This window comes from Cupressus sempervirens, chromosome 8 (assembly GCF_028749045.1).
Source record: "Cupressus sempervirens isolate cs-2001-9-10 chromosome 8, ASM2874904v1, whole genome shotgun sequence".
Classification (NCBI taxonomy): Eukaryota; Viridiplantae; Streptophyta; class Pinopsida; order Cupressales; family Cupressaceae; genus Cupressus; species Cupressus sempervirens.
The window spans coordinates 779107706-779129857 of record NC_143125.1 but is presented as its reverse complement, the minus strand read 5'-3'; the positions used below and the strand labels follow the sequence as shown (position 1 = coordinate 779129857).

The following is a 22152-nucleotide window of genomic DNA, read 5'->3' as shown; positions in this document are numbered from 1 at the left end:
CTCTCCAAGGTGAGACACTAGGTCGAATAAGTTTCTTATCTAATAAGTCTTGCAGCTGCACTTGTAGCTCCATTAATTTAGTGGTGGTCATTCGGTAAGGTGCTCTTGATATGGGCTCTGCCCTAGGTACCAAATCTATAGTGAAATCAAATACTCTAGACAGAGGTAAAACCAAGAGTTCTTTTGAAAACACATCCTAAAACTTCTTAAGATATGGATACTTTTCGTTGAAGGATTCCTTCCGTTTTTCTCTAATTTTCTCATCTTCGAAGATGTAGTCATCTTGATAAGTAGTTTCTACAAGTTCCCTCAAGTCTTCTATCTTTACCATGAAGATTTCACACCCTTTCTACATCTTTTAAGATGCATGGCCGAGATCTGACAAGGTTTTATCTGCTGTACAATTCCTTGAATGTTACAAGGTTTCCCTAATCATTTAGACACTATTGTCTTAGCAAGACAATCTACTTTTGCCTTATGCTGACCTAGCCAGTTTATATCCATTATGATGTCATAGGACCCTAGAGGTGCTACATACACATTTAATTCTGCAGAGAAGTTCGGGAAGTCAACTTGGGCCTCAAATAGGCATTGCTCTACCTTAACCCTTGTCTGATTTGCATATTCAATGGTCCATGGTTTTGCCATAAATCTAGAGCTCTTAGGGAACCTACTTAACAATTTTGGGGAGATAAAGCATTTAGTTGCTCCTGTGTCAATTAATATAGAAATAGGGTTTCCGTAGATCTTAACCGAAGTGTATTGGACCTAGTTGTTGTTCAACTTTTCAGTTATCTAGTGCTGCATGTATCCTTTGTTGATAGACGACCTGTTGGGGTGGTAATGGGGGTCAAGGTGGCTGGTTGGTATCTGGTTTGCTAGGGCACTTGTTGGCATAGTGATCCCCACCACACGTAAATCATCTAGACAGTGGTCCTTTCTTTTCATTCCCATTATTTCCCCCGCTAAAACTTGAGTTACCTTTGAACTCCTTGCCATGATTTCCTTTGGATTTTGGTTTATTTGTTTTGAAGATCTTAAAATGCTTTTTGTGTGGACCTGTATTTGAGCTATTTGTGTTCCAGATGGTTTTCCTCTCATTATCCCTGATAGAATCATCCCTTTTAATTTTATGTTCCTGTTTGATGGCTCTCTTGAGAGCTTCCTCTATAGTTCGTGGTGCGAGGACATCCACCGCTCCCCTAATTCTATTATTCAAGCCATAACAAACTTTCTAACCTTCAGGTTCTTGTCTTGTTGATACAAGGAAACATACTTCAACAATTGAGTGATCTTTTCCCAAAATCTATGCACAGTCAAATCCCCTTGCTTAAGGTTCTAGAAGTCTAATAGTTTCTGGTCATAAAAGTTCTGAGGCAGCCATCAGTTTTTAAAGATGGTTCTATCTTGCTGTTTCCCCACCGAGTAGTTGCTTCATCGGAGAGATGGTATATTCCCCATACTGTCTTAGAAGTCTCAGAGAAACTCTTGATTTCAAAATATTGTTCCATCTTAGTTAACTAGACCTCTGCATCCTTTCCAGATTCAGAGCTCGAGAACCTAGGTGGTTTGATCTTTTTAATATATGTGGACAAGTTATTAACTATCTCTTGTTTCTTTTGTTTCTCAGTTTGGGTAGGTGAGGCTCGAGTACTCCTTTCACTGTGGCCAGAATTTTCAGATTCAGTTCTAGGTGGAAGTGAGGAGCGACTCTCCTCTTGACCTCGCCCGATCTAGGCTGCCATTTCATTCATTTTCTTTTCCACGATTTCTAACTTTGTTCGCGTGTCTCGCAAAACTTGGAGCAATAGATCTGAGGAGTTTTGGGGGTTGGTACCATTGGTCTCCTCACTATCTACAGTGTTTCCATTACTGACCATGTTTCTAAGTCTGTTTTAAAGTTTCTTGTAATGTACAATTGTTTTCTTAATCAATACCATGCTTGTATTCAAAAGTATATGATTGCTCAGAAAGATTAAAGACAACAAAAGAAATATTGCTAAATGCCTTTTTTATTATGTTTGTCAACATCGCTGGTTGCAACTGCAACAACTTTATTTCACAAAAAATTTCCTCATCTGAGGACACAAAAAATAATAATATTTTAATACAAATCAGATACCCTAATTTCACGTATTCTGTCCAATTTCATCCTTGGGCTTATCCAGCCCTGTACATGTTTTATTCATGTTTCCATATATTCACTCAAAAAGAGAAAATATTAAAAATCAAAATGTGAGTCCAAATTTCTTGGAAGAAAAAGAGGCAGAACAAAGGAGGTTTGGGGCAAGGTTGCCAGAATTGCAAACAGTAGGATTTCTAAGAATCTTGCACAAAAAGATTAAATAAGAAAAATAGTAAACTGGAAAGTAGAAACATTAGGCATCTTTTGAAGAAGAAAACATTTTTTGAATCATTTAATAAAAGACTGGAAAATGAGACATTACTAATTTGTGATGAATAATTATATTATGATTATTTGAATGTGGTAACAGTTGTTTGGAATATTTATTCAAAGCCCTCTAGACCATGTTACTGTCTTGAGACCATAAAATTAGAGTGCAAGAAAAGCATAGTAAAAGTTTTAATGTTCCTAGAGTCAACCAATTTCTGCAATGCAATTATATTTTAAATTTTCTCATTATTACTATTGGGAATGTTGTAGCTCCTCGGTGAGACAGAAGATCTTGATGATCGAGAAGTAGACTTGAAGCTAAAAGAAGTGGAAGCTGTGAACAAAGAAGTAATTGAAGCAAAGTATCAGATTGATGAAGCCATTGCAAAGTTTGAGAAGCAAATATATGGAGAAAACATAGACTTATCTAAATTCATGAGAAAAACTCAAGCAGATATAGCTTCTATTGTGGGAAAATACTGTTCAACTGCTAAAGAGGTGTCGAAGTCCCAGACAAGCACTTTTCAGACTAATATGCCTATTCCCAAGATCGGGGATCAAGTTGTTGTCAAAAGACTAGGTGGTAAATTAGCCACTGTTGCAGAAGCCCCTTCGAAAGATGATGGCAGTTTATTGGTGCAGCTGGGAAGCATGAAGTTTCGTGTTAAAGCTAGTGATATTGAGAAGATTGTGAGCAACAAGGAAGCCGATGCAAGTGACAATGTATCAGTTAGGCAAAGAAAGGTATCTATATGTTTTCCAGACTGAATCGACTTAATGCACAGAATAAATTTGATTTATAGATTCGCTTTTCTTCTTTCTTTTGGAACTTACTAATAGAAGAAAACTAATGTTTTTGTTTTTATTTGTGTGGGCTTGGATATGGTATCTTCTGTGTTCCATAGAATATCTTAATGTTTTAAGCAACTGCTTCTGTAGTGTGGCCAAATCAAAGAATTTGAGTTTCATTATTTTTTAAATACTCAAAATTATAAAACAACTGTAGAATTTAATGAAATAGATTTTCCAAGTTATCTTGGAGTTTAATAATATTTCATTTTGTCTGAGTTAGTCTAGTTGCATGGATAAGAAATTGAGGAAGTTTTTTCTTGCACTTGCACTAAGTGTTTTTCAAGGGTTTTCCTTTTTTCAGTATTTCTGTAAATTCTGCACAGCTCACTTATTCCTTATAATCTGATTCGAATTTACACTAAAGAAAAATATTTTTTCATGTAAGATTTCTCATCAGATTCTGTTCTTATTATTATTCCCACCTTTAAATTAATGGCAGCAAATTCCCACAGAATTGTCTTTTTGCTCCATAAATATAATTTGTTTTTAATACCATGGATATGAAAATTGAGTGACTGATTATTTGCTTTGCAACTGCAACAACAATTCAAACAGAAACACATACTTGGGGCTGGGTTCCAACACTGCTGCTCTACTTCATAAACTAAATCTCACTCACAAGGTCAGGTTTCTTGTCATGTGAGTGAAATCAGCTCATCCACAGAGAGTGGGTTTCATCTCTGGCTCTTCGATCTGAGCTTTAACTCTGGAGGGTTTTCCCAGGTGTATATCTTAATAGGTATTGCAATCAAACAAATGAACAACCAAATCAATTGATATCCAAATCCAACTATTTGACTTGGTCCCAAAGTGTCATTAAGGCAAGCACAACTAGCTATCTCAAAATCCATATATGGTTGGTGTGACTGCAAACACAACCCACATGAGATAGGTTTTTTTAGCAACTCTTTTGAAGATAAATCGTGAAACCTTAAACCTCCACCAGAACAACAAACACAAGCCTCCTCCTCTTTGCCTTCATAAGTTTCACGACTCTTGGTGGGCACCGATGAGGTTGTGAAAACCTTGTCAGGAACTTGTAGAGGTTTTAAAACCTTGGCAAAGGGCTGGCAACGAAGAAGACTTGGCCAATTTTGGATTTTTGTAACTTGGGTGGTCAACTGAAGTGAAAATGGAAAGCAATGGGAGAAAGAGGCACACCGACAGAGGCCCAATATTAATTCTCTCAGACTGGTTATAAACTTTGGTCAATAAAGGTTAAAACAAAAGGAGCTCAAGCAAAACATAACACAATGGATTTGAGTAGCAATTATGGCTTTGGTTTGGGATGCATGCCTCTTGCAGGCATCATGGAAATCCAATATTTCTAGACTGGCCAAAATGTTGGGAAGAACCAAGTTAGGAAGAACGAAGTTAGGACTAGCACATGACATACAATAGAATATGTATATGATGAACTCACAGCTAATTAAATATAACAATACAAACAGTAAAGAATGGCTGTGAAACAAAATTTTAATTCAATGCAGACCAAACCTGCAAAGGGAGGATGGAATCACTTGCTTCTGTCAAACACCATTCGTGATTGACTTTGAGAAAGTGAAGACTAACTCCATTGTCATACATTGCATCATTTATTTCCTTAGTAGTTGGGGGTAAGATTTGAAAACTTATTTTCATATCTTCTGATCTCTTAAATGGATCGAGCCTCAAGGAAAACACGTCCAATCCACATGGTAGAAAAAATATACCTCTCCATCTTGTTGACATGCTAAAGGAAGCTCATCTTCTAACAGCTCAAATTATAAAAAATGAACCTCGTGCATATATGAAACATGAACAGCTGGCTGATTACCAGCTTGAAAACTTTGCTCAAAAAGCTTGCTGCTCAACATTATTGCAAAATTTGTGTCAGGCCCTAGTGAAACACTGCAACTCATGCACATCATTGTCCATACTATTGAAAGCAACACCTTCATCATTAAGAAAACTTTCATATTGAATCTCGGCTACCTTTGAGACAATAAGTGGCCAACATGTAGAACACAATTCTTCTACCCATAGTTGGAAGACTCTTCAACTCGCTGGGCACTAAATGAGTTTTTTGTGGAAAAAACTCACAACTCGGCTCAGACAAAACTTGCCGTCTCAGTGAGTTTTTAAGAAAACCTCATTCTTTTTAATTCCTTTTTTGGTTAAAAACAAAAGGCAAGAAGCTTATATATATTATATAAAATAGAGATAATTACAGTATAAGGTGACTCTACAATTCCACCAAGATCAAATGAAAGACCAAGATAACTTCCACAAGAGATTGGCAAGCCAATTGCATTAAGATGCAATAATGCTATTATTGATTATGGACTTCCTTGACATCCAATGGATTGATTAAAATGGACACAATAGGCCTCCTTATATAGGAAAAGCGATAAGAGACAACAATAAGGAGAAGAGAAGTTATCACCTACACAAGGTGGAATCATATGTCTACCAAAGGTGGATCATCCTCCATAATGCAATGAAGTATGTGCAATGATGAGGATGATAATGTGATATGTGCACTAAAGGTGGATTAAGATAAGAACCACCTAGAGTGGAATTCTCCTACACCATGTGCTTAATTGAGGTGTAAATTCCTAGGTGTCTTAGTGACAAACTATTATGCAATGCATTATCGTATGTAAGCTTAAGCAAGTGTAATTAGTGAATATTTAATTACACCAACACCCCCCCTTAAGTGCAACTTAGGGGAATGAAATGAAACTCACAACGCAAGATGGGTCCCGACTACTAGGCCATTTTAGGTACCCATGTACAATATGCAAAGCAATAGATGAAATGCAATCTCTCATAATGCGGAGAAAGAGAGAAAACCTCATGGAAAAAGCCTCCTCCAAAAAGAGAGATGAAAACACACAATGCATGGATGAATGGAGTATTCAAGACCCCTGAAGAATTACACACATCATGTATATACAAAGAACGATCCCCCCATAGTAAGGAAATGAGACATGATATCACCCCCATAATGAAGCTCCAATTTAGATGAAGAGTACCTACAAACAAAAGATAATCCAATGCTTACAAGAAACGTTTCTCCCCTTAGGAAGAAATAAATACATCAAATGATGAAGAAGACACTCCATGTAAAAATTGGAGGAGCAAGAAGGTCTCCATTTATGCATCTCTGAAGATTGAATAGGTGTTTCCAAGCTCAAAGATTCCATCACACCATCAAAGTGACCTATGAGATGTGACAAACCAAGTGAAGTTGAAGAGTTGGGAAATCCAAGCTCCAAAGAAGGTGAAGAAGTATCTCCAAGAGAAACCCCCTCAAATGGATTAACCAAATCTACATTATGGGACTCATCTGAAAGAGCATCCATGAATTCATCCCACACTGCAAGATTTGGAGCACAAAGATCATCCTGCTGAATGGTAGAACTCATATCTGAAGAAGAAGGATGTGAAGTAGGAAGTTCAACATTTGTCTCAAACAAAATGATTCAAGTGTCCAATATTATCCTTACATAAATAATTCACCCTTGATAAGGGTTAGGTACATCATGAATATCATCATTATTATCAACAAAATGTACAAAAGAATACAAGCGTGAGGTATGATCAACAACTCCCATAGTTATGACATCTCTAGTCTCCATGTCCCAATGTAGACATAATCAGGAGTGAACTCAACAATTTTACCTTGTGCCCTATGAGTAACTTGGTAAATGGAAAGGAGATTAGTGGTCAAGGATGGTACACAAAGAACATCATTAAATGTGCCCTCTCCTATAGGAATAGAACCTTTCTCACAAACCTTCATGTATGTATTATTACCCATCAATATAGGTGGAGAAGTACAAGGCTCAATAGAAGAAAACATATCCATAGAAGATGCCATATAATGTGATGCACCTGAATCAAGAAGCCATTTAGCTTCCGTAGGATGTGTGGAAGCAATGAGTGCTTGTCCTTTATGTAACATGGTAATAATTCAGAACTAATTAATCCTTTAAATAAAGAAATAACATCACAATCTTAATCGATTGAAAGAAGATACAGTTAAATTAGTTATTCTACTCTTTCACATGAAATGGAAATACGAGCTAATTGTTATTTACATTCCCAAATAATTACAAACTGACAACCATTTAACAACTAGATTCTCATGACATTCAGATATTGACTACCATTTTACTTGCATTTTCTAATCTGACCTCTTGACTTTGGAAATATTCAAATACATAGAAAGCAATATGTTTATCAATTGACATTTGAGAAACATAAAAATGTTACCAGAGAATAAGTGGTTGCTAACATTGACTTGTACAAGCCTTGGCCTCTATAAGAGAGGAGAAGCATTGTCATGCGCTTAACCTCCCAACCATGGACCCTTAGTATCCTCACACAATTTCCATTGAGAAAAGCCCTCCTTACCCTGGGAGTTGGCTTGGGACACCCTTATCCAACCACTGAGCATCTTGGTGTTAAAGTGTCGACTAGTCAGTTGTTGAGGGTGTTGACACTTTCCAATCAGCCTATCTCACAACTGCTAGCACCCTGACCTTTGGTGATCATGGTGGTAGACATGCCATTAACTACCTTGGCCAAGGATTTCGGATGGGCAACTTATATGCTTGATCACCCATTGCTCGACTTGACAACAAGACTTCATACAAAAGATTTCCATGAGCTATCTTAATTACTGAGTTTGAATGTTATTACTGATTATATTTTTCTTCCATTTTAGGATTCTTCACACTTTCTCCCTTCATCTCGACCATACTGGTCCTCATGGATGATTGCTTGGGAGCTTCATTACTTTATAATTGTTTAAAATAAAGTGCTTATACATTTTCCATCTTCATGTCAATTATGGCCTATGGCATCATAAGAAAGTTAAGTCCTTACTCTGAATATTATTTCTTATATATATAGAGCAGCTTCCCCATCTCAAGAATATATGAAGCATATCCCTGTATGGTTCGGTACTCATAATAGAGAACATAAGTGCATTTGAATTCCATGCATATCACATGCATAGCTTTTCGGAAATTCACATAATTACTTCTCTATACAAATTATAATGGAAAGGAATACATCAAGAAACTCCTTCTGAGTATGGTTTTGAGTAAAAACAAACGAGGCCGACTCTAAGAGAAAAGTGACAGTTCATAATACATGAAATAAACATGGTTAGTCATGTATGAATATAAAACATGACCTGATATTGCAGATACAATTTGATGAATATGGTTGGTATCGGCGCAAAAAGATGCTACTGCTTTTGTTAGCAACAATCAAATCTGATCGAGCGCAATATACTAGTTTCCTTACATGCTCGACAATATTAATCTGACTCCAAATACAATACCACCTTACTGGTTACAAAACATAGACGAACTTATCTTGAACAAGAAAAGATTTTTGTGGAAGTAATAATGTATGTAGAGAGCAACTGAGGGGGAATGAGAGCAATATATTAAAACATCCTCAAAGGGGCGAGCAACGAAATCAAGAAGTCACCCGCGCATGCTCAGTTATGCAAGAAAAGGTGGCGCGAAATATTGCTCGGGTCTTCAATTTCATTTGAATAAAGATCAACTTAAAGCCCAATGCCTAAGAAGGGTCATGGAAAAAAGGTGGCCACTCAACAATTAAATAAATAAATGACCATAGTCAAGATTGAAATAAAAGAATAAAGGTGTGCCCAATAATGATGGCCCTATTGTTGTTGAGGTTAGAAGCCTTATCTTATGGATCAGATAGATTACGTGCCTCAACCAAGAGTCTGGAAGCCACTGTACACCACCCTATTAAAGAACATAGGAAGGAAGGAACCCAGGACCGAGATACCCTTGAAGAGCTCAGCGTGGAACCCTTCCTCATCCGCGACTTTGCTGCATCTCATTGATTTGTTAGCCTTGTAAATGCTAGAGGGAGTTAATAAGTGGTAGTGGGGAGGAGTGATGTGAAAGAAGGCTCACTAGGAATGTCATAGAGAGTGGGGGTCAAGGGTGGAGGGCAGGGAAATAGGGTGCACCAAAAAAGCTTGGGTTGTGAATAAGCGCGTCACAAAGGGATATGCATTCTGGCACAATGAACAATCATTTCTTGTAGTGAAGAAAGTGGTGGTAAGTGTGTCGCAATCTAGTGTAAGAAGGGGAATGAGCAGCAAGTGAAATCTTTTACAATCATCATCAAGCCATTGGTTCATAAGGCAAATGTTTTGCAGGGGGGAGTGGTGCAATGGGGAATGGAGAGGAGAGTCAACTCCCAAATTGTGATAGCCAATAAGTCGAACATGGAAGGAGCTTGACTAGAATCAATGAAGCGATTGGGTGCAAGGATTCATCTAAAATGGAGGGTGAAGAGGTCACAATCACTCTCAGGGAAGTGGAAGAGACTAAGGAGTAAGACATAGTGGACGAGGAGTGGGAGAGGTGAGGTGGAGGGTGGGGAGAAAAGAAAACTGCGAGGCTAAGGAGGGTGTGATCGGCTAAGGGAATGGAGGGAATGGAGGCACAAGTGAGAGCATAGTCCATTATGCTTGCTCCACCACAATGAGGCCAGCAAGTAAAGAGCTTAGAACCCGGGAATCAAGAGGTGTTCAAAATCAATGGACTAGAAGACTCATAGGACTGGAGGAGGTGGCAACTATAGCAAGAGAGGCCTGCGACAGTCCTCAGAAAGGCATTGAAGTCCTAGGATGGCATGATCTGCCTCTCAAGTACAAGTCAAGTTCGAACCATGATCATGAAGAGGAGTTTGGAGATCTCTAGTCTGTGCATTAAAGTTCCCCAAGATGATGATATCACCCATGGCTACGAATTTGGAAATATAATTGTGCAAATCCATAAAAGGGTCCCCAAACTCAATAGTATGCATGATATAGGCAAAGAGGCCTTTGGAAAGTACCAGGGAACCACAAAGATATTTCTATGATGATGGCTAGTACGACCAATGGGGATCCAAAAAAATCGAGTAGAGGTGTCAGAATGGACCACTGAGGTATTACTGAAGAGACCATCTCTAATCATGAAGGCAACACCTACTAAACCATGTATGCTACCAAAAGCACAAACCTCATCCTTGCACATTGACAACCACTAGTACCCAACATATATAGGTAGAGGATGAACATGACTCATGGGTCTCAATGATGACCAAAATAACGGCAAACCCATCTGCATCTTGAAAAAGACTAGGCTAGGACCATAAAAGAGTCATTGCCAAGACACTTAGTATTCCAAGATGAAACACGAAATATCTAATCCTCTTTTGAACAAGGGAGCTATAAATGCTAAACAATGTAACAATATTGTTTGATCAAGTAAAGAAGCACCAAGGTTTATAGTATGTGCTTATGACCTTGGTTTTGGACACAACTTAGTTTCTATGAAGTGATTGTCTAATAATCACTTAGGGACTTACATTAGCCTTTTGTGGAGGATCTATCAACTTTCTAAGTGCAAACAATATGAAAATTGGAATGCATCAACTCTTAACACTAACTAGGAGGTGGGCTTGGTAGATCATGTCCTACATACCATACCAAATGTAAAAGAGACCCTTACTCTATTTAGGGTTCGAAGTCAATCGGTTCACACCTATGCTATTGTGTCATTCACTTTCAAAATTTGGTTGGAAGAAGCATGAATGGAGTGGTTGTGTGTTCCCCGATCTTCTTTGACCAGACTAGATCTAGTTGTTTTGCTTGTTTCTCCATCCCATTTCACTATAGTGGCAGTGCGATTGTAGTGTAGCATGTGTTTGGCTCAGCCCATAACAAGAATGATGGGCGTCGTCTTGAGAGTACCCAAGGATTTGAAATAAAGTGCGAACGAGCTATAGGTCTAAGAAACTAAGCTTCTACATCTAAGTCTACCTTTGCAAGACAACTTTGATGCGTTGAAACAAATTTAGTCCTTTCCTCACCAAATCAACTACACTAACATGGTTTCTATCTTTTAAGGGTTCTTATATGATTTTTCAAACTGCTTATGCTCACCAAAAACATTAATTGTGCAAATCAATGAATATCAAACAACTGAAGTGAAGTTCTTGCAATGGGGTTTAGACCAACCTTAGACTATCACTTGCAATGAACAAGTATCAAAACGTATGAACACAAGTTTTACCACAATTCATGTGCAACATCTTTCATTATCTATTCAACTACTTAAAATACATTTAACTTCTACTCAACAACATTTAACTAAAGTGAGAAATGTGGAAACCACGCATCACTTCAAAGCATCATACATATTCACCATGAAAACAACAATGATTAGGAATAATTTTGGCAACAATTTCTTCATGTCTCCTCTTACGAATTATTTAGCAACCCTTACATAGAAACCCCGAGTATAATGAATGGCTCAAATTGATTCAATTTCAAGGTAGATTATTCCAACACAACCCTAATATAACTACGACCTACAAGCATTAAATGCTATCTAATGAAAAAATTGCATTGCCTTTGAATACATATCCATTAGGGATAAATCTATGAAAAAATTCATTATAGCAAAGCGTCAAATGCAATACACATGTACACTTGGAATGACTTGATTGGTGGAGATGAAGGTGTGCGACGGCAACATTTGTATTTTACAATTTTTGTTTCAACTCCACTTCCTTATCGTTCAAGCTTTCAAAATCTTTTCATTGACATGTCCTTTAAATTGCTTGTACTTGAAAATTCTTAGCTTGACATCTTAGCCTTTATCTTTTCTCATGACTGGAACTTGATTTTCCTCATTCCATGATATGTATATATTTGTAATTCGATCGTCACCTTTGTTTTAAGGCTCCCACAAATATGAATTTACAACATTGATCATTGTGATGTCATTTCTTTCAAGCTACTTTGATGTTGCCATGATCTCTCCATGAAGCCTTGGGATTGTTGACTTTGCCATTGCACTTGCACATTTTCATTTTGTTTCCAACTTTAAACCTCTTTTGTTTGCATGTCTCTTGAATTTCATTTGGTCATTAGATTTCATGTTGGTTCTTGAACTTTCAATCATCTTTCATGTTAATGTGGGATCTCCTTTGTGTTGATCTTGGAATCCTTTGTAGTTGTAACTTGAGCTTTGATATACCAACTCTTCCTCTTCTTTCACCATGCTTGAAATCTTGAAGTTGTGATCTTGTTTCTTTCTCCATGTATCCTCTTGATATTGCAACAGCTCCTTGCCCTTGTCCTTTTCATCTTTATATCCTTGGAAAACAAAAAACACATGTTAATTTGCAACAGCTCCTTGACTCTGTACTTTTCATCTCCATATCCTTGGAAAACAAAAAACACGTGTTAAGTTGGTAAATTTGCAAATATGAGAAAAATCAAAGATATTCTTATGATGAAATATCACATGGTCTTAACTTGACATTGAAGTTGCATTTGTGCAAATCCATGCATTGGCATTAAACTATTTTTACTCCTTGTTTGAATTCTGATTTCCTAAGTCTGCAAGCATTCACACTTAACAACTTTTGATTGTGAGATTTCTTGATTTTCTTCCTGAACTCTTGCATCTCCAGCAGATTAACTTGATTGGATGCTTATGAATGTTCTAATTTTTAAAATCTATTTCTGATTTTTTTACCCTACCAAGGCAGCCTTGTACAGAAAGACAGGCAGATAGATAGAGAGATAGACAGGTAAACAGGTAGATAGATAGATAGATGATAGACAGATGGATAGAGAGATGGATAGAGAGATGGATGGATGGATGGATAGATAGATAGATAGATAGATAGATGGATAGATAGATAGATGGATGGATGGATGGATAGCTAGAAAGATAGATAGATTGATGGATCGATGGATGGATGCATGGATAGATAGATAGATAGATGGACAGATGGATGGATGCACAGATAGAATGCAAATGGTCGAATGTAATAACATCAAATGGTCAAATGCATGCTTTAGAGGCTGTAATTAGGGTTTTGCAATTTTTTAAAGTAAAAATTGAATAAAAAAGCATGTGGGGCCAGCTTTTGCGTGTATGCAACCTTGGGTTGCTCCTAGGTGGATCCACAAGAAAGTCATCCACTCGGGAGGAACTTGCGGATAGACAAATAGATCAATTGATCAATGGGTTGATAGATAGACATATCGATAGATAAATAGATGGATAGACGGATGGATGGATGGATGGATGGATGGATCGATGAATCGATGGATAGACAGATAGATGGATAGATGGATGGATGGATGGATAGACGAAATGCAAATGGCCAAATGAAATTGTTTAGAAGCTTTAGTTAGGGTTTTGCAAAAGTTTTTGAGTAAAACCCAAATAAAAAAGCATGTGGGGCTTGCTTTTGGGTGTCCACAACCTTGGGTTCCTCCCGGGTGGATACTCAAGGAACCCAACTACTTTAGAGGAACCTGGGTAGAACCCGTGGGGAACTAGGACCAGGTTTTGACCATTAATAGAAGAATTCGGTATCTTAGTCAATTTGCAAATCAGAGATCTGTCAAGGTTAGGGATTGTGCATCCAAGATAGATCAAAATTTTCAAGTGCAAGGGAATTTCATTCGAGGCCAGATCACTTTTTTGCCATGTGTTGGATTAGGACTTGACAACTTCAAACATACTTCATGATTCAAATTTGCCACTAGACATTGATTTAATCTTAGACTTTGCTCAAACATTACATTTTATGAACCTTGAGATTTCAAAACCACTATCAATCCTAGACTAAGCCAACAAACTTGGTGTAGGGGCATCCCAATAAAATGCAATGTGAGGACTCTTTTGAAGTCTTTTGAATCAATAGGTTTCATTAGGAATGTTGGCTATTCATGTTGACCCATTTGTGAGACCTAATTCCAAGATTGGCATTTGATAAGCCCTTGGTCAACTATGGTCAAAGGTGCACATAGCCTAGAATCTTAGGATAGATTGATTTTTCATGTTTTTACATGTTATTGTCCATGTTGGATCAGTTAAAACCAATTTTTGGTTACCATAGGCAAAGTTGCACTAAAAGTTGCAAAGTTGCTAGAAAGTTGTCAAGCAACTTTTAGCAACTTTTTGCAAAAGTTGTAATTTGAATTCCCAATGACCATATTTGGTTTGAATGGTTGTTATAACCGTTGGGAAAGTCTACATAGCCCTTTTAGGTGGGTGGTAGGCATGGAATGTGTAATTTTGCTCTCAAATCAATAAAATACCAAGTTTTTCTACTAAATCTGATGCTGCAACTCGTTGTATGGACTCCTTCTGACACATAGGTATGGATTGGTGAGATTGTTGGATAGCCTGGTGAATCACCTTTCTAATGCACTTGGAATGAGTTTCTAATTCGATCTCTAACTCCAGATATTCAAGTTTTACTGATTGCTGCCACAGTTTCTTGTATCTACCTAGGGTTTCTAATATTTTTACTCATATCTTGAGATTCCACCATGGGAATTTAATGGCCCTGGGTGGAATCCAAGTAGGAACAATGTAATTTAAGATTCTTTTGGTCTCATGTGAAAAGTTGCAGACATCAAGGAGAAACTTGGTGCCCTAGGCATGCAAGATCCATGTGCATGCTAGAAATGTGCAACAACTCCCACAACTTGCTACAGAAAAGGCTTCAAGGGCTGGGATCTCATTTATAAACATGTAATGTGAGCCCCCTCATGTTCTAATTGTTGGATTGGAATTTTGATCTGAGGTTAGGGTACTTCCTTTGTAAATGGAGGCCTAATTGGCTAATCCTTCTAGGCGAGATTGTAAGTTTTACTCGTTGCATTATCATCTTTGGATCCCAGCGCTCTAGTATGTTATGTAAACCCCAAAAGGGTATCTGAATCAGTGATTCATTCCTTGGGTTGTGTGGAGTTTGCTGAATCTAAATCAAGTTTTTAGAATTCAAGGGCTACAAGCCTTGTCTTGGGTTTGTGAAGCAACCTATAGATAGATGTTGCATAGTTTGATTCTAATGAATGTTTCATGTTGTTTAGGACCTAAATAGACTATGAGTATGTCTTGGGTGACCCCTGGTCCTTGTATGAGTTTGGGGAGTGAACATGTCAAAAGTGCCTTTTAATGTCCTATGAGAGCAACTAGTGATTAGTTGTCTTTGTGATAGGTTTTCCTTGTGATTGGGATTTCCTAGGAGTGGTTTAGGTTGTGGTAACCATTACCATCTTGTTGAACACTTGTGATTGGTGTTTTGGGGTAGATTGGCTTTGTAAGGACACTTATTGTTTTCAAACCTTCAATGAAGAGGATTCTAGGAACCTTGTTTTAACCCACTACTGGTTCCATTGCATCAAAACTACTCTATTGCTAAGCAAAGAGAGGGGTCCCATTTGCAATGGGGAGATCATGTGAAAAGGTCACAATGGACATTGACTGTATGGAATCACCTAATGACTTAATGAACAGCACCAACTCTTTCTATCACAGACTCTTCAATCTGAGCACCAACCCAGCATTTTTGAGGCACCAACCATTGGATGTTACAGAACAAGGTTTTATGAAATTTGAATTTGCAACTTCAAACTATAAAATGTTTATGTACAATCATAAACTACTACAAACTGAATTATTCAAATCTTTAGATATTTTGATCTGAATTAGAAAACATAAACAATTTCAATCTTCTGATATACTGCCTTCTATAAGTTATGTTCACAATTGCTTAATCAACTCCCAACAAACAAAATATAAATCACTGTAATTTCTTGTGCAACAATTAAAACAATATATATGCTCAAAAGTTCTAAACTTCATCAAAATAAATGATTTGCATATATTTATTGTATACCTCTTGCAGACCATGGTAATCTGAACAATGTTTCTCAGCAATACAAATAATCACTCCAACATCACTTCTCAGAAGGAACATTTCTTTCTCTGCACAAGGTGAACAATATTCACTTCACTCACAGGTTTATAAAGTCGTGTGTGTGCACATTACAAGACAACTTCCTCCTTTACTTTTTCTCTTTGATTACTTCATGTCAGAAATGCTTCCTAATGTACACACACTTATAACTTTTCATCGGACTTGAGTCATATGTATTTCATTCTGCACTCATTCTTTTCTTCAGCGATCATTCTCTACACCCTCACTTTTATCGGGCCTTCATCCTCCTTAAATAGAAAATTCTATCTTTTTATCAGTTGGCTGGTCAAAACTCAAAAGGGAGTTGGACACCACCTAACTGTTCTGACAATTGGAAACTGTTGTATAGCAGTTATAACTAATACCTATAATCTGCTGATCATAAGAGGTTTTATAAATTGCAGACATAAAAAAAAATAGTTCACTTCCATAACTGATAAGAAGAAGTTCTAACTGCAACCAAGATAGACTTGATATAAACATATTGATCTTATCATTACTCTGACTCATAACAGGTATTTTGCTTATCATAATGGATTCAACAGATGTCGATTATCACAAAATTCATGCAAAGACACAATCTGAATACCTGCATTTTGTCCAATGCACAGGCAGACAATATGAAACCCAATGGATCAAATCAAGTTTGATATTAATTTACTAAGGCTCTGATTAAGGTAGTATCAGTCCGCCTACCATTTCTTTTGCCTGTGTTATTTTCGTACATGCATGTTCCCAAGACATCCCAATAAACATCCATGTACGTCAACTTATAAAATAAGTGGGATATTTTTATTTCTGTTTGACAAAATAATATGCGATCATTACAACTAATTTTATCAATTTTGCAGATCATACCACTTGGTTCGAACTGTTTACAGATTGAGTTTTATCCAATACAAACTAGATCGAGTTTTACCAACCAAACAAACTTGTGGATTGAACAGTTGTTTATTTCAATCTTCAGTTTTTATTTACTTGACATCAATGACAAATATGCGAACAATCTCCCTCTTTGGCATTGATATGTCAAAACCCCAAAAGTCAACAAAACATAATTTGAGCATAGCATCACAATCTGAACCAAAATGAATAACCTGAAAATGACGAACTCTGTAATCTGCAAAAACCCATCAAACATCAAACCACAAACCACAATATGAAATATCCAACAATTCATTATCAGACTTGGTGCCATAACCAAAATCGTTATTGGACTCAGGTGGGTTGGTTCCTCCTCTGCGTCCTAGTGCTTCACTTGCACCTTTGGCCACACAAGAGTCCTCTACCCTTCCACCTCTGTTGTTCATGCCTTGGTTACCTCCTCCATAGTATTGTACTTGCTTCTTGCCAGAGTTTCTGGCTCTAGTATCCATATTTTGGGATCTTCTGATATAACTAGGTTTCCAATTCCCCACAAGGTACTTTCAAACAGATCTGCTACCTCTCCTTCAAGACTCATTTCCTCATTATTCACTGCCTCAGAGTGCACGGATGGTTCGGTTGGTTTGCAGTCATCCTCCCAACTATCTTCATTAGTCACCTTCTGTAATGAGGAATTGCCCGGGAGTGGTAGTTCTCTTGCAAACGCTTTTGACTCCTGTCTCATAGTTTGTGTTCTATCTTCAATGTCTGTGCAGTTCGCCCTGCTGCTTCATAGGGGACATAGAGATTTTTCAACTATTCTCTGTAGTCATTGTCGTCTCTCACTTTGGTCTTGGATTCGCAGAAACCTTACCGCTGTTTCTAGTTCTTGTGCTTTTGTCTCTCCCTTGGTACATCGCCTTCTGTCCTTGTTCAACAGAAGGAGCATTAATTATATGGGTTGCCAGAGGAACAACATCTACGTGTGTTGCGCAGTTCCTCCTCCCTTCGTTCTACTCCTGAAAAACATCTACTTGTGTTGTGCAGTTTTACAATAGCTGTTGGCAATGTTGTTCCCCTTGACTTGCCAAGTTGCCACACATTGTTCTTCTATTTCAACCAAGTTTTGCGCCAACAACTTTGGGATGCTTCCAAGAAGATAGTAGACTGCTGGTCACACAAAGAGTTCATCATGTACAGTGCCTTCAGGGACTGCTCTCCTGCAGGCTTCCCTCTACACATACTAGTCAACCAACACTTCGCACACATGTACCAAATCTTGTGTCAATTCCCTTGTTACTTCCTCTTCTTCAATGTCAGTGTTAGTTACGAGTACTTGTTCTAGTGGTCGACCCGTTACTCCCCCATGACGCCTTTAATTTCTTCTGATCTCCAGGTTTGAACCAACAACAATGCTAAAATGTTTAGTCCCTACAGGATGAATTAACTATGTGCATAGAGTAAACATAAGTACTTACAGAATAGGATAAAAAACATTAATGAGTAAAATGGAAGTCATACGCATAAGATTGGCACAAAATGATCAACTTTATTGTCAAGTAATGTCGTACAACAGTCACTCCATCTTGGTGCCATCCGGCTATATATAAAAGTTTTTGGCATTGGTTGAGCATACCAACCATTGCCAACCACCAACAACTATCCTTGAGACTAATTAGCATTACACTGCCTTTTAAAATGAAGCATAAACCAAAGTATTATTTTCGCTAACTATGGCTATCATCTTACATCCGTTGGCATAAGAGGGAATTAGCATATTTGCAATTATGTCAAGATAACATTTAAACTAACATAATCATCTAGTTTATCATCAAGTCATTGGTATACAACATTATTCATCCCTAAATATTAATTTCTACCAAAACATCATTTAATCAATAATCCTCAAAGTTAAATGAAATAACTTCTTTCATCATTATTCCCCATAATTGAGCATAGTGACTTCATGAATCAATAATTCTCATAATTAAGCTTAAGAACTTCGTTGACCAATACTCCTCATAATGAACTAACTTCATACTTTCCATGAAACTGTTATTACATCTACTTGGAGGTCCTCAAGGAAGTGATGTAACACTCTATTATATGTTTCCAACTTTGCTTCGATTTCAATTGGTGATAATGCTCATATACCTTTGTTTCTCATAGTTGGAAGGTGCCTACTTGATTAAACCTAGAAAGTTGGCTTGAAATGACAGGAAGTATGTCAAATATGATGCAATGTGGGATTTAGAGGATTACAAGACCTCAAATAATTATTCATGCAATGTATTGTTTAATGAGTGTGGTCCAATATATTCTCTTTCCTTTACCATTTTAAAGGATGAAGTCGCACATCAAATGTTGGATACCCTGGCATTAGCCAAACCGAAGGCCTTGCTGAGAAGGGTGATGATATCCTTAGGGTTCCCTTGGAGCTTACTCTTATGGATGATTCTTGCCATGTTCACTGCTGACTTCCTTCAGTGCAGCATCAAATCTTTGTTTATGAAGTTGTCCTTGTGTGGTTTTACTCTCATAGTAGTTCAATGTCCCCTCCATGTTCACATTGGCATGTTGGGCATAAGTTGGAGGCCCAAATACTATTTCGATGACATCTGAACTTCTATGTTCAATATGGTTTTCCTACTGATCCCACTATCTTTCGTTTCTTTTGATCATATGCCTTGGCATATGCTAAGAGCTTTGAAGATTGTAGGGAAATGGGAAAATGTAATGTTGCGATCTAGTAATGCTACAATTGTGTGGTGACCTTGGTCGTACAATGGTGGGAGCAAGTACACAGGAAGGTCGTATGGTGACAGAGCAGGCACAATAGGAAAGCCGTATGGTGCTAGCTAACATAAAAGGTTGTACGAAAATGGTTGTACAGTGTCAAGAATATGCCTATACAATACTGAGTGGTGTCCGTATGGTGATGGCTTCAACATCGGATAGGAGGGACAATGGCCGTACAGTGGAGTAGGGTGCAATATGGTAGGAGGCTGTATGTTGAGACAATCAGGTAGTATGGTTGTCTTGGGTGGTCGTACAGTAGGTCCAAATGGTAGTACAGAATGGTGATGGGCAGGTGTATGGTGATGTTGCTATGCTACGGTGACGGATGGTGTGTGGCAGAATGCTAAGTCCTACAACCAAAACACTTATAGATCTAAATTCATAAATAAAGCCAAAACACGCATGGAGATACAATATATAATCTTCAAATAATATTTGCCACAAGATGATGCTCCAATTTGCTAGATGTGAGCGAAGTATTATAGGTGATGGAATAGGGTGAGGGTTGAATCTCACCGAAACCAAACAAACCAAATAGGGAAGATCTTTCACTTCCAAAATGGTGAACAATAGAGAATCCCAACAGGAATTTGCATTACAAAGAAATAATCCAAAAAATGCATACCTATGACTACCTACAAACTGTGCTTAAATACCCATCTATAAAACTTTCTAAGGGTGTACAAAGATAGCCGATGGCTACCCTTACCTATAGAAACAAAACTAAAATGGGTTCGAGATATTTTACATCAATCGACCCTTAACAAAGATTTGATTAATAATTTATTTTATGATGGGGATATTATAGTCCTCTCATCCTAAAATTTGCTTGTCCTCAAGCAAATGCAATGTAAGATGCTGTAGAATATGCTCGCCTTCCCAGGTTGCATTGTCCAATGGCAAGTGTTTCCAACGTACCAAATATTCCTTCACCATTCGGTTCCGTGGGGTTTTCTCACATACTTCAATAATCTCTACTGGTTCCAATATGAGCTTTCCTTCTTCATTGAGCGGGGGAAGATCTGTAGCTACCGTGACGTTCTATCCCATGGCTTTCTTCATCCAGGAAACATGAAAAACGTTATGAATATGGCTCCTCTCCGGAAGTTCCAGCTTGTAGGCGATTTCATCGATGTGGCAAACTACACGATAAGGGCCATACAATTGTGGCTTCAGTTTTTCTTTTTTTCTTTCAATGAGAGTTGTCGATATGGTTGGATCCTGAGGTAGACCAAGTCTCCTACTTCTAAACTCCTCTCTATTTGGTGTCTATCGGTTTACATCTTTTGTTGATTCTGTGCCCATTGTAAGTTTTCCTTCAGGCATCTTAGGATGTCTTATCCCTCCCGAAGCCAATCCCTCACCCTTGGTGTGCGACTGTCTCCCATAACTGTGTTGATGAAGGAAAAGGGTTCGTACCCGTATAGAGTTTTGAATGGTGTCATCCTAATGAACATGTGGTACGTGGTATAGTAACAATATTCCCCTAGTAGTATCCATTTGACCCACGCCCATTGTTGTGCCAAAATGTAGTTCAGAAGGTAACCTTCAAGCCACTTGTTCACAATCTCTGTTTGTCTGTTTGTCTGAGGGTGGTAACTAGTATTTGGTGACAATTCTCTCCTGGCTAACCGAAATAGTTCTGTCCAGAAGATACTGATAAATCAGCCATCTGATCACTGACAATGTTTCGGGGTAACCCATGTAGACGAAAGACTTATCTAAAAAATAGATCAGCAACTTGTACAGCCTACAAATCTGAGGGGATGGTGAAAAAATGTTGTACTTTGTCAGTCTGTTAATCACCACGAAGATACAATCCTTTCCATTCACCTTGGCAAGTCCTGTCATGAAATCCATCGAGATACATTCCCAATTCTGTTTTGGAATTGGCAGAGGTTGCAATAACCCGGTAGGTAGAGTATGTTCGGATTTGTTCTGCTGGCAAACTGCACACTCTCTTACATACTGCAATACATCTCCTTTAAGACCTTTCCATGAAAACCTCTCCTTGAGATGTCTATAAGTGTTGAGGAAGCTCGGGTGTCCAGCCAAAGGTGAGTCATGTACCTCCTTCAAGATTTTCTGCTTCAATTTGGATTTCGACACTAAATATATCCAATTCTTATAGTAAATGATGTCATCCACCACTTTGTACCAATCATCCTAGGAGTTCCCATCCATTAGCTCACAGGGAAATATGTTTTTTGAGTATTCTACCAAGAAATGTACTTTCCAATCAACTGAAATCTGGGTCAGTAAGCAAATGTTGGGTTTTCTGGACAAAGCATCTACAACCACGTTGTTTTTTCCTTTCACATATTTTGTCAAAATCAAAACCTTGAACCTTGCTTACCCATTTTTGTTGCCTCTGGTTCAAGTCTCGTTGCTCCAGAAAATATCTCAAACTATTG

The 22152-nt window shown here is 37.8% G+C and overlaps 1 protein-coding gene across 4 annotated transcripts in view; it reads left to right on the top strand.

Moving 5' to 3' along the window:
• Positions 1 to 22152, top strand: part of LOC149544730 (DNA mismatch repair protein MutS, type 2) — a 182807-nt gene that overhangs the window by 134888 nt on the left and 25767 nt on the right. For all 4 annotated transcript variants that reach the window (XM_089795296.1, XM_089795297.1, XM_089795298.1 and 1 more), the window contains one exon: positions 2666 to 3139. In XM_089795296.1, coding sequence (XP_089651422.1) covers positions 2666 to 3139 — 474 coding nt within the window. The remainder of the gene's footprint in view (positions 1 to 2665; positions 3140 to 22152) is intronic.